The sequence below is a fragment of the Rhinatrema bivittatum genome, chromosome 15 (assembly GCF_901001135.1).
Source record: "Rhinatrema bivittatum chromosome 15, aRhiBiv1.1, whole genome shotgun sequence".
Taxonomy (NCBI): Eukaryota; Metazoa; Chordata; class Amphibia; order Gymnophiona; family Rhinatrematidae; genus Rhinatrema; species Rhinatrema bivittatum.
In genome coordinates, this window is record NC_042629.1 from 45,731,149 (window position 1) to 45,743,689 (window position 12,541).

A 12,541-nucleotide genomic window follows, 5' to 3' on the forward strand; every position below is an offset into this window, starting at 1 on the left:
CCCAGTAAGCTTATGGTTGTATCTGCTGCGCTGAGCAGGTTACCCCCATGCTTATCAGTCTTCCAAACCATAAAAGTCAGGGCCCTCATTCGTTACTATCTGAATCTAATTCCCTATAATTCCTTGCCATTGGAGCAGAGAGCAATAATGGAGTTGCATTAACAGTATGTAGGCTTATTGGTTAATGGTAGTAACCACTGCAACAGAAAGTTACTACTATATTTGTTTCCCCAGACCATAAATGTCGGGGGCCTCGTTGGTTGCTGTCTGAATCCCATTCCCCTTTTCACCTGCTGTTGAAGCAGAGAGCACTGATGGAGTTGCATTTACAGTATGTAGACTAATTGGTTAAGGATAGTAACCGCCGCAACAGCAAGTTACCCCCATGCACTCTTTTCTTCATTTCCATCCTTTAGTTTTAAAGGATCCACTGTGTTTATCCCGTGCCCCTTTGAATACTTTCACTGTTTTAGTCTTCACCATCTCCTCTGGAAGGGCATTCCAAGCATCCACCACCCTCTCCATGAAGAAATATTTCCTGGCATTGGTTCTGAGTTGTCCTTCCTCAAGTTTCATTTCGTGACCCCTAGTTCTACTGATTTCTTTCCAATTGAAGAGGTTTGATGATTTTGCATTATTGAAATCTTTCAGGTATCTGAAGATCTGTATCATATCTCCCCTGCACCTCCTCTCTTCCAGAGTATACATATTCAGATCCTTCAGCCTCTTCTGATAGGTCATTGATATAGACCCCACACCATTTTGGGTGCTCTTCTCTGGAGCGCTTCCATCCTATCTTTATCGTCCTTTAGATACAGACTCCAGAACTGAACACAGTACTCCAAATGAGGCCTCACCAAGGACCTGTACAAGGGCATTATCATCTCCTTTTTCTTACTGGCTATTCCTCACTAGGCAGCCCAGAGTTCTTCTGGCTTTAGCTATCGCCTTGTCACATTAACATAAGAAATGCCATACTAGGTCAAACCAAGGGTCCATCAAGCCCAGTATCCTGTTCCAACAGTGGCCAATCCAAGTCACAAGTACCTGGCAAGTACCAAGCATTAGATAGATCACAAGCTACTATTGCTTATTAATTACCATCATAGTAGTTTATGGATTTATCTTCTAGGAACTTAGCCAAACATTTTTTAAACCCAGTTATACTATCTGCTGTAACCACATCCTCTGGCAATGAATTCCAGAGCTTAACTATGTGCTGGGTGAAAAAGAATTGTCTTCGATTTGTTTTAAATAAGCTACTTGCGAACTTCAAGGAGTACCCCCTGGTCCTTCTATTATCTGAGAGAGATTTACATTAACTTATTCAAGTCCTTTCATGATTTTGTAGACTTCTATCATATGCTCCCTCAGTTGTCTGTTCATCAAACTGAGTTCAAAAACAACCAGGACGAGTAAGCTATAGAAATATCAAAACTGAAAGAACCCTTACACACACATTTATTGCGCCAATTTTTCTGAGGTCTTTTTTCCTCCTTAATAAGGATATTTTTAATTTTTGGCGCAATAAATGTGTGTGTAAGGGTTCTTTCAGTTTTGTTCTTCAAACTGAAAAGCCCTAACTTCTTTAGCCTTTCCTCATAGAGTAGCCATTCCATGCCCATTATCATTTTGGTCACCCTTCTTTGCATTTTCTCTAGTGTAGCTTTATCCTTTTTGAGATGTGGTGACCAGAACTGCACACAATTTTCAAGGTGCGGTCTCACCATGGAATGCTATAGAGGCATGATGACATCCTCCATTTTCTTTTCCATTCCCTTCTTAATAATTTCTAACATTCTGTTTGTTTTTTGTTTGCCACAGCACACTGGGCCAATGATTTCATTATCCACTATGATGCCTAGATCTTTTTCCTGGGTGGTAACTCCTAAGATAGAACCTAAGATTGTGTAACTACAGCAAGGGTTATTTTTCCCTATATGCATCACTTTGCATTTGTCCACGTTAAATTTCATCTGCCATTTGGAAGCCCAATCTTCCAGTCTCGCAAGGTCTTCCTGTAATTCATCATAATCTGCTTGAGATTTAACTACTCTGCATAATTGTGTCATCCACAAATTTGATTATCTCACTCGTTATATTTATAAATGATTTGGAAAGAGGTATATTAAAAAGCACTGGTCCAAGTACAGATCCCTGAGGCAATCCACTGTTTACTTTTCCATTGTGAAAACTGACCATAAGAACATAAGAAAATGCCATACTGGGTCAGACCAAGGGTCCATCAAGCCCAGCATCCTCTTTCCAACAGTGGCCAATCCAGGCCATAAGAACCTGGCAAGTACCCAAAAACTAAGTCCATTCCATGTTACCATTGCTAATGGCAGTGGCTATTCTCTAAGTGAACTTAATAGCAGGTAATGGACTTCTCTTCCAAGAACTTATCCAATCCTTTTTTAAACACAGCTATACTAACTGCACTAACCACATCCTCTGGCAACAAATTCCAGAGTTTAATTGTGCGTTGAGTAAAAAAGAACTTTCTCCGATTAGTTTTAAATGTGCCCCATGCTAAATAACTGATTCACATCTACCCGTTCTAGACCTCTCATGATTTTAAACATCTCTATCATATCCCCCCCTCAGCCATCTCTTCTCTAAGCTGAAAAGTCCTAACCTCTTTAGTCTTTCCTCATAGGGGAGCTGTTCCAGTCCCCTTATCATTTTGGTAGCCCTTCTCTGTACCTTCTCCATCGCAATAATATCTTTTTTGAGATGCGGCGACCAAATTTGTACACAGTATTCAAGGTGTGGTCTCACCATGGAGCGATACAGAGGCATTATGACATTTTCCAGTTTATTCACCATTCCCTTTCTAATAATTCCCAACATTCTGTTTGCTTTTTTGACTGCCGCAGCACACTGAACCGACGATTTCAATGTGTTATCCACTATGACACCTAGATCTCTTTCTTGGGTTGTAGCACCTAATATGGAACCCAACATTGTGTAATTATAGCATGGGTTATTTTTCCCTATATGCATCACCTTGCACTTATCCAAATTAAATTTCATCTGCCATTTGGATGCCCAATTTTCCAGTCTCACAAGGTCTTCCTGCAATTTATCACAATCTGCTTGTGATTTAATTACTCTGAACAATTTTGTGTTATCTGCAAATTTGATTATCTCACTCGTCGTATTTCTTTCCAGATCATTTATAAATATATTGAAAAGTAAGGGTCCCAATACAGATCCCTGAAGCACCCCACTGTCCACTCCCTTCCACTGAGAAAATTGTCCATTTAATCCTATTCTCTGTTTCCCGTCTTTTAGCCAGTTTGCAATCCATGAAAGGACATCGCCACCTATCCCATGACTTTTTACTTTTCCTAGAAGCCTCTCAAGAGGAACTTTGTCAAACACCTTCTGAAAATCCAAGTACACTACATCTACCGGTTCACCTTTATCATAGAAACATAGAAACATAGAAATGACGGCAGAAGAAGACCAAATGGCCCATCTAGTCTGCCCAGCAAGCTTCACACATATTTTCTCTCATACTTATCTGTTTCTCTTAGCTCTTGGTTCTATTTCCCTTCCATCCCCACCTTTAATGTAGAGAGCAGTGATGGAGCTGCATGTTTATTAACTCCTTCAAAAAAGTGAAGCAGATTTGTGGGGCAAGATTTGCCTTGGGTAAAGCCATGCTGACTTTGTTCCATTAAACCATGTCTTTCTATATGTTCTGTGATTTTGATGTTTAGAACACTTTCCACTATTTTTCCTCGCACTGAAGTCAGGCTAACTGGTCTGTAGTTTCCCGGATTGCCCCTGCAGCTCTTTTTAAATATTGGGGTTACATTTGCTATCCTCCAGTCTTCAGGTACAATGGATGATTTTAATGATAGGCTACAAATTTTTACTAATAGGTCTGAAATTCCATTTTTTAGTTGCTTCAGAACTCTGGGGTGTATACCATCCGGTCCAGGTGATTTACTACTCTTCAGTTTGTCAATCAGGTCTACCACGTCTTCTAGGTTCATCGTGATTTGATTCAGTCCATCTGAATCATTACCCATGAAAACCTTCTCCATTACGGGTACCTCCCCAACATCCTCTTCAGTAAACACCGAAGCAAAGAAATCATTTAATCTTTCCGCGATGGCCTTATCTTCTCTAAGTGCCCCTTTAACCCCTCGATCATCTAATGATCCAACTGACTCCCTCACAGGCTTTCTGCTTCGGATATATTTTAAAAAGTTTTTACTGTGAGTTTTTGCCTCTACAGCCAACTTATTTTCAAATTCTCTCTTAGCCTGTCTTATCAATGTCTTACATTTAACTTGCCAATGTTTATACTTTATCCTATTTTCTTCTGTTGGATCCTTCTTCCAATTTTTGAATGAAGATCTTTTGGCTAAAATAGCTTCTTTCACCTCCCCGTTTAACCATGCCAGTAATCACTTTGCCTTCTTTCCACCTTTCTTAATGTGTAGAATACATCTGGACTGTGCTTCTAGAATGGTATTTTTTCTCTTAGCATTTCACTGTCCTTCTCACCATCTTGACCAGGTGGATGGTAGTATACTCCTATCACTATAGTCTTCCCCGACACACAAGGGATTTCTACCCATAAAGATTAAATTTTGTATTTAGTCTCATGCAGGATGTTTATCCTGTTGGACTCTATGCCATCCCTGACATAAAGCGCCACACCTCCTCCCGGGTGCTCCTCTCTGTCATTGCGATATAATTTGTACCCCGGTATAGCACTGTCCCATTGGTTATCCTCTTTCCACCATGTCTCTGAGATGCCAATTAAGTCTATGTCATCATTCACTGCTATACATTCTAATTCTCCCATCTTACTTCTTAGACTTCTGGCATTAGCATACAAACATTTCAAAATTTGTTTTTTGTTTGTATTTTCATTCTGCTTTATAATTGATAGGGATAAGTTAGAATGTTTTAGCTCAGGTGAGTTTTTAGTTACAGGCACTTGGGACTATTTTTCTAATTATTGGAACCTCACTGTAGGGATGCCCTGATTCTAATGCATCATTAGTATCCTTTGAAGATACCTCTCTCCGAACCATGTGCTGCTGAGCGACTGTCGGCTTTCCCCTTTGTTCTAGTTTAAAAGCTGCTCTATCTCCTTTGTAAAAGGTTAGTGCCAGCAGTGTGGTTCCACCCTGGTTAAGGTGGAGCCCATCCCTTCGGAAGAGACACCCCCTTCCCCAAAAGGTTCCCCAGTTCCTAACAAAACCGAATCCCTCTTCCTTGCACCATCGTCTCATCCACGCATTGAGACTCCAGAGCTCTGCCTGCCTCTGGTGACCTGCGCATCGAACAGGGAGCATTTCAGAGAATGCTACCCTGGAGGTTCTGGATTTAATCTTTCTACCTAAGAGCCTAAATTTGGCTTCCAGAACCTCCCTCCCACATTTTCCTATGTTGTTGGTGCCCACATGTACCACGACAGCCGGCTCCTCCCCAGCACTGTCTAAAATCCTATCTAGGTGACGCATGAGATCCGCCACCTTCGCACCAGGTAGGCATGTTACCAGGCGATCCTCACGCCCACCAGCCACCCAGCTATCTACATTCCTAATAATCGAATCACCAACTATGATGGCCGAGACCTAACCCTTCCCTCCTGGGCAGTAGGCCTTGGGGAGATATCCTCAGTGCGAAAGGACAATGCATCACCTGGAGAGCAGGTCCTTGCTACAGGATCCTTTCCTGCTGCACCTGGTTGATGCTCTCCCATCATGAGACCTTCTTCCTCCAAGGCAGCACCAGGGCTGCCAGTCTGAAGTTGGGACATTTAATCCTACTTTCTGTTTCCTGTTTTTTAACCAGCTTCCAATCCACAAAAGGACATCACATCCTGTCGCATGACTTTTTAATTTTCTTAGAAGCTTCTCATACGGGACTTTGTCGAATGCCTTCTGAAAATTCAAATACACCACATTTACCGGTTCACCTCTGTCCATGTGTTTATTTACTCCTTCAAAAAAATGTAGGAGATTTGTGAGGCAAGACTTCCCCTTGGATAAATCCATGTTGGCTGTGTCCCATTAAACCATGTCTATCTAAATTAAATGTTTTGTGATTTTATTCTTTATTTTTCCCAGCACTGAAGTCAGGGTCACCGGTCTATAGTTTCCCAGATCAACCCTGGATCCCTTTTTAAATATAGGTGTTACATTGGCCATCTTCCAATCTTCAGGTACATCAGATGATTTTAATGATAGGTGAGAAATTAATTGAAATAAGTCTGAAATTTCATTTTTTAGTTCTTTCAGAAACCTGGGGTGTAAACCATCCGGTCCAGGTGATTTACTCAACTTCAGTCTGTCAGTCAGGCCTACCACATCTTCTAGGTTCACCGTGATTTGATTCAGTTGATCTGAATCACTATCTATGAAAACCTTCTCCGGAACAGGTATCTCTCCAACATCCTCTTCAGTGAACACTGGAGCAAAGAAGTTGTTTAATCTTTCCGCGATGGCCTTATCTTCTGTAAGTATCCCTTTAACCCCTTGATCATCCAACAGTCCAACCGACTCCCTTGCAGGTTTTCTGCTTCGGATATATTTTAAAAGTTTTTTTGTGCGTTTTTGCCTCTATGGCCAACTTCTTTTTACATTCTCTCTTAGCCTGTCTTATCAATGTTTTACATTTAACTTGCCAATGCTTATGCTTTATCCTGTTTTTTTCTGAAGAATCCTTCTTCCAATTTTTGAATGAAGATCTTTTGGCTAAAATATCCTCTTTCACATCACCTTTTAAGCATGCTGGTAATTTTGCCTTCTTTCCTCCTTTCTTATTGCATGGAATACTTCTGGACTGTGCTTCTAGGATGATATTTTTTAACAATGTCCATGCCTGTTGCATACTTTTTACCTTTGTAGCTGCACCTTTCAGTTTTTTTTCTAACTATTATTCTCATTTTATCAAAGTTTCCCTTTTGAAAGTTTAGTGCTAGAGCCATGTATTTACTTACTGTCCTCCTTCCAGTCATTAATTCAAATTTGATCATATTGCGATCACTATTGCCAAGCAGCCCCACCACCGTTACCTCTTTCACCAAATCCTATGCTCCACTGAGAATTAGATCTAAAATTGCTCCCTCTCTTGGTTCCTGAACCAATTGCTCCATAAAACTGTCATTTATTCCATCCAGGAACGTTATCTCTCTAGCATGTCCTGATGTTACATTTACCCAGGCAATACTGGGGTAATTGAAATCTCCCATTATTAATGCATTACCAGTTTGGTTAGCTTCCCTAATTTCTCTTAGCATTTCACTGTCCGTCTCACCATCCTGGCCAGTTGGTTGGAAGTATACTCCTCACTGTACTCTTTCCCCAACACACAAGGGATTTCTACCCAGAAAGATTCTATTATGCATTTAGTCTCATGCAGGATCTTTATCCTATTGGACTGTATGGCATTCTGGACATAAAGTGCCACCCCACCACGAAGATGCTCCTCTCTGTCATTGTGATGTAATTTGTACCCCGGTATAGTGCTATCCCATTGGTTATCCTCTTTCCACCATGTCTCTGAGATGCCAATTTAAGTCTATGTCATCATTACTGCTATACACTCTAATTCTCCCATCTTACTTAGATGTCTCGCATTAGCATACACAAGCACCACAGAGGAGCCAATGCTGCACTCCAACTATAATATCCAAGTCACCAGGGAGATGCAGAAACAAAGTCAGTCCCAAACTTCAAAATTTGTATGAACAAATATTTAATTCATTATATCAGCAACTCCATTGCTTAAAAGACGCAAACGTTTATTAACACGGCGTCCCCGGCGTGACTCGCATTAGCATACAAACATTTCAAAGTGTGTTTTTTTGTTTTTATTTACAATTTGCTTTTCAGATAACAGGGATAAATTGGAATCTTTTAGTTCAGGTTAATTTTTAATTATAGGCACTTGGACTACTTTTCTTATTATTGGAACCTCTCTGTATTGATGCCTTAAATCTAATGCAGCATTAGTATCCTTTGAAGATACCTACCTCCGATCTATGCGTTGCTGAGCGACTGTTAGCTTTCCACTTTGTTCTAATTTAACAGCTGCTCTATCTCCTTTTTAAATGTTTGTGCCTGCAGCCTGGTTCCACTCTGGTTAAGGTGCAACCCATCCCTTCGGAAAAGCTCCCCCTTCCCCTAAAGGTTCCCCAGTTCCTTACAAAACTGAATCCCTCTTCCTTGCACCATCATCTCATCCACACATTGAGACTCCAGAGCTCTGCCTGCCTCTGGGGACCGTGTTTGGAACAGGGAGCTTCTCAGACAATGCTACCTTGGAGATTCTGAATTTCAGCTTTCTACCTAAGAGCCTTAATTTGGCTTCCAGAACCTCCCTCTCATATTTTTCTTTGTCATTGGTGCCCACATGTATGACGACAGCCGGCTCCTCCCCAGCACTGTCTAAAATCCTATCTAGGTGACGCATGAGGTCCGCCACCTTCGCATCAGGTAGGCATGTTACCAGCCAATCCTCACGCCCACCACCCACCCAGCTGTCTACATTACTAATAATCAAATCACCACATTGTCTACATTCCTAATAATCAAATTGCCACATTGTTTCACCATCTTCAGATCTCTAGACACTATTACCCTAAGAGCTCTCTCCTGGTCTGTTCACATCAGTCTTATTTACATCCCTCACATACAACTCTTTTGGATTACCACACACCAGATGCATGACTCCCAGTTGCCAAATCTTCGACCAGTCTTCCACTGAAAGCTAACATTTCTAGTGTCTCCAGCAGACAAAAGTGAATTAAGCAGTGCAGGAATTCCCACACATAAGCATTAAAAGCCTTTTTAAGCCTTTCTAGTTAGATCTGGAACAGATATGTTTGTCACTGACTGAAACTATATAGCCCACCTATTTTGACTGTGGGAACTGCTTGTCTTCAGAGAAAAGTTAAAAGTTTTAAAAAATCATTCACATTTAGTAATTTCACATGCACATCAAACTGTTCTGCTGCTCCAATAAAGATTCCATACCTCGTGTGCATGTTTAGAAAAAGCTTCTGCACTAGCCATCATGGCAGCAGTCTTGTCTTCTAATTCTCCTAGTCTTTGCCCCCTTTCATCTAAAGCAATGCGAGCCCGAGCCAAATCTCCTACTGCTCCTGAGGCAGCTCCTTTCACACCTTCAATTCCACCTGGTCCTGGAATGTGTTGAGCAAGACTCCTGGAGGCTTTTCCTGCTGAAGCTTCACCAACTGTAAAGAAAATCAAACAGTTACACATCATCTATTATGAAATTTGTAAAAGTTTTGTGATTGATGCTCTAAGAGAGAAATAGCAATCAAAATTCCTGATTGTTAACCCTCTAATGGAAAATAGTACAATAGATCTTTTCATTATGATAATTAGTCAGCTGAATCCTGGAATAATGGGCAATAATTTATTAGCTATAATTTTATATGTTTGATGATATTCTGTTTTAACATTATAAACTATCTGCAGTACAGTATCTCCATAAAGACTCAGAATTGGAAAATAAATCACTGCACTACTTGAAAGCATATGAGGAGGAAAAAAACCAAAAGTAAAATAATTGCCAGCATTGTATATATTTTTTCTCCATGGATAAGCAAGACAATCAGCCACACATGTAGGCTACATCATCTGATGGCACTGAGATTGCAAGGCTCTCTCACAGTTCAGAAAAACTCGGGTGGTCTTTCTGAGCATACATGGCACTTCTCGCACAGTCACCACTACACATCTTTCCTTGGTCTTTGTTAGGTCCATATTCAAAAGCATTTAGCTGGCTAACTCAGAAGTTAAAAAAAAAAAAATATATATAAAAAAGTGGATGTCATTGGTTTTGAAGGAATCCGGGACTTTAGCATATTAAGAAAATTCAAGAAAAATACGGAGTTGGTTGGAAGTTAATGATTATACATGCATTACAGTGCTGGGGCACTATTAAATATATGAAACTGCTAACCCATCCCAAAAAGTTTTTTTTCATAAATATGCTAAAAGATTTTTCAAACTTTAAAGTATATCGGAGCCAGAGATTGCTAGTGAGTTAACCTTTTAGATCCTGCTCATTGAAGGAATTATTTCCTGATGCCCCTTTTTACATATCTTAGTTAATTAGACCAAAATATGGTATAAATATGGTATAAAGCAAAATTGCTTACCTTGTAATAGGTGTTATCCCAGGTCAGCAGGATGTAGTCCTCACATATGGGTGACATCGATAATGGAGCCCTATACAGAAAAACTTCTGTCAAAGTTAATATAAACTTTTGACTGGCACAGTGTGCCCAGTGAGCATGCTCAGCATGCCATGATATTCTCAGCCACAGGGGTATCCCTTCAGTAGCTTTTGTAGCAATCAGCATTAGCCAAAAATAAAATAAAACGTAACTGACCCAACTCCGTGGGGTGGCGGGTGGGTTTCATGAGGACTACATCCTGCTGTCCTGGGATAACACCTATTACAAGGGAAGCAATTTTGCTTTATCCCAGGACAAGCAGGATGCTAGTCCTCGCATATGGGTGAATAGCAAGCTAGAGGCTGAGTCATTTTGAAGTGAAGCAACAGTGAAGTACTGCTGTTGAAATGAATCAGCCGAAGAACACAGCAGATTGGATGTAGAAGGAGTTGGGATTAAACTGAAAACAAATTTTTTAAAGACAGATTGTCCATAGGCTGAATCTTGTCATCCTTCTTTATCCAGACAGTAATGAGCTGCAAAGGTGTGAAGAGAACTCCATGTTGCTGCTTTACATATGTCAAGAATTGGCACTGAACGATAGTGTGCTACTGAGGTTGACATTGCTCTTACTGAGTGTGCCTTTACTCGCCCTTGGAGAGGAAGGCCTGCTTTTTCATAGCAAAACTGTATGCAATCTGCTAGCCAATTGGATAGAGTATGTTTACCCACTGTTTTACCCAGTTTATTTGGGTCATAAGAAACAAAGAGTTGGGTGGATTTCCTGTGGACTAAGGTGCGGGTTAAGTAAAAAGATAATGCACGTTTACAGTCCAAGGTATGTAAGGTCCTTTCCCCTTGGTGAGAATGTGGCCTTGGAAAGAAGGTGGGTAAAACTATGGATTGATTCAAGTGGAATTCCGTAACTACTTTGGGAAGGAATTTTGGATGTGTACGGAGAACCACTCTATCATGTAGAAACTTCGTATAAGGTGCGTACATGACAAGTGCTTGTAACTCACTAACTGTGTTCTAGCCGAGGTAATGGCTATGAGGAAGATAGTCTTCCATGTGAGAAATTTAAGATGAGTTCGAAAGGAGAACGCATAAGCCTTGTTAAGACCAGATTCAGGTCCCATTCTGTGACTGGTGGCCGAATTTGTGGCTTAAGTTGAGTTAAACCTCTCATAAATCTACTGACGAGAGGTTGTTTTGAGATTGGTGCATCTCCCATCTTGTTATGGTAAGCAGAGATTGCACTTAAGTGTACCCGTACAGATGAAGTCTGGAGACAAGATTCTGAAAGATGGTATAAATAGTTTAGAAGAGAAGATGTGGAGCAAGTGAAAGGATCAGTATTTTTTTGTTTGCACCACAAGGTGAATAGTTTCCATTTGGAAGAATAATTCTTCCGGGTGGAGGGTTTACAAGATTGAAGGGTTGCAGGATCAAGCTTTCAACATCCATGCTGTCAGGGATAGGGATTGCAGGTTGGGATGACGCAACCGGCCTTGATCCTGAGTTATGAGTGTGGGAGCTATCCCTAGGCAAATTGGTTCTTTGATCAAGAGATCTAGAAGTATGGGAAACCAAACTTGCCAAGGCCAATATGGGGCTATGAGTATCATGGACCCCTTGTCTTGTCGTAGCTTCACTAGAGTTCTGGTTATGAGCGGTATTGGGGGATACGCGTATAGAAGGCCTGAGTTCCAGTGGCAAGCAAAGGCGTCCCTGGGTAAGTGGTTTGTCTGCTTGAACAGGGAACAGTAATTGCTCACTTTGTAATTCAGTTGAGATGCAAAGAGGTCTATTGTTGGTTGGCCCCAACATTGAAATATTTTGGTCGCCATTTCTGGATCCAGAGACCATTCGTGAGGCTGGAAATGACGGCTGAGGTGATCCGCCACTACATTGTGAATGCCTGCCAGATAAGTGGCCCGTAGAAGCATTGAGTGTGCTAGGGCCCAGTCCCAAATCTGTGCAGCTTCTTGACAAAGGAGATACGAGCCCGTACCTCCCTGTTTGTTGATGTACCACATGGCTACTGTGCTGTCCGTTTGGATTAAAACAGTCTTGTGTGACAGGCAGTCCTTGAACGCTTCATCTGGAATTAGTTTTTAAGGACTACTTTACGAATCATTCCCGCCGGAGACGATAGTGTAGACGTTGATGTTGAAGGGAGCAACTGAAGGCGAAATAGTTGCTGCATTTTCTCCATCCGGAGTCATCGTCCTTTTGGTGTCATCTCGGCGCACTTTTGACAAAATTGGACATCATGGTCCCCGCCAAGACAGAGCACACACTCTAAGTGTGGGTCTGTGATGGACATAGTTCTGCAACAATTAGGGCATTTTTTGA

At 41.1% G+C, this 12,541-nt stretch overlaps 1 protein-coding gene across 9 annotated transcripts in view; it reads right to left on the reverse strand.

Moving 5' to 3' along the window:
- STXBP5L (syntaxin binding protein 5 like) overlaps nt 1–12,541 on the reverse strand; it is a 779,311-nt gene that overhangs the window by 11,765 nt on the left and 755,005 nt on the right. For all 9 annotated transcript variants that reach the window (XM_029578338.1, XM_029578339.1, XM_029578335.1 and 6 more), the window contains one exon: nt 9,012–9,232. In XM_029578338.1, the coding sequence (XP_029434198.1) occupies nt 9,012–9,232 (221 nt within the window). The remainder of the gene's footprint in view (nt 1–9,011; nt 9,233–12,541) is intronic.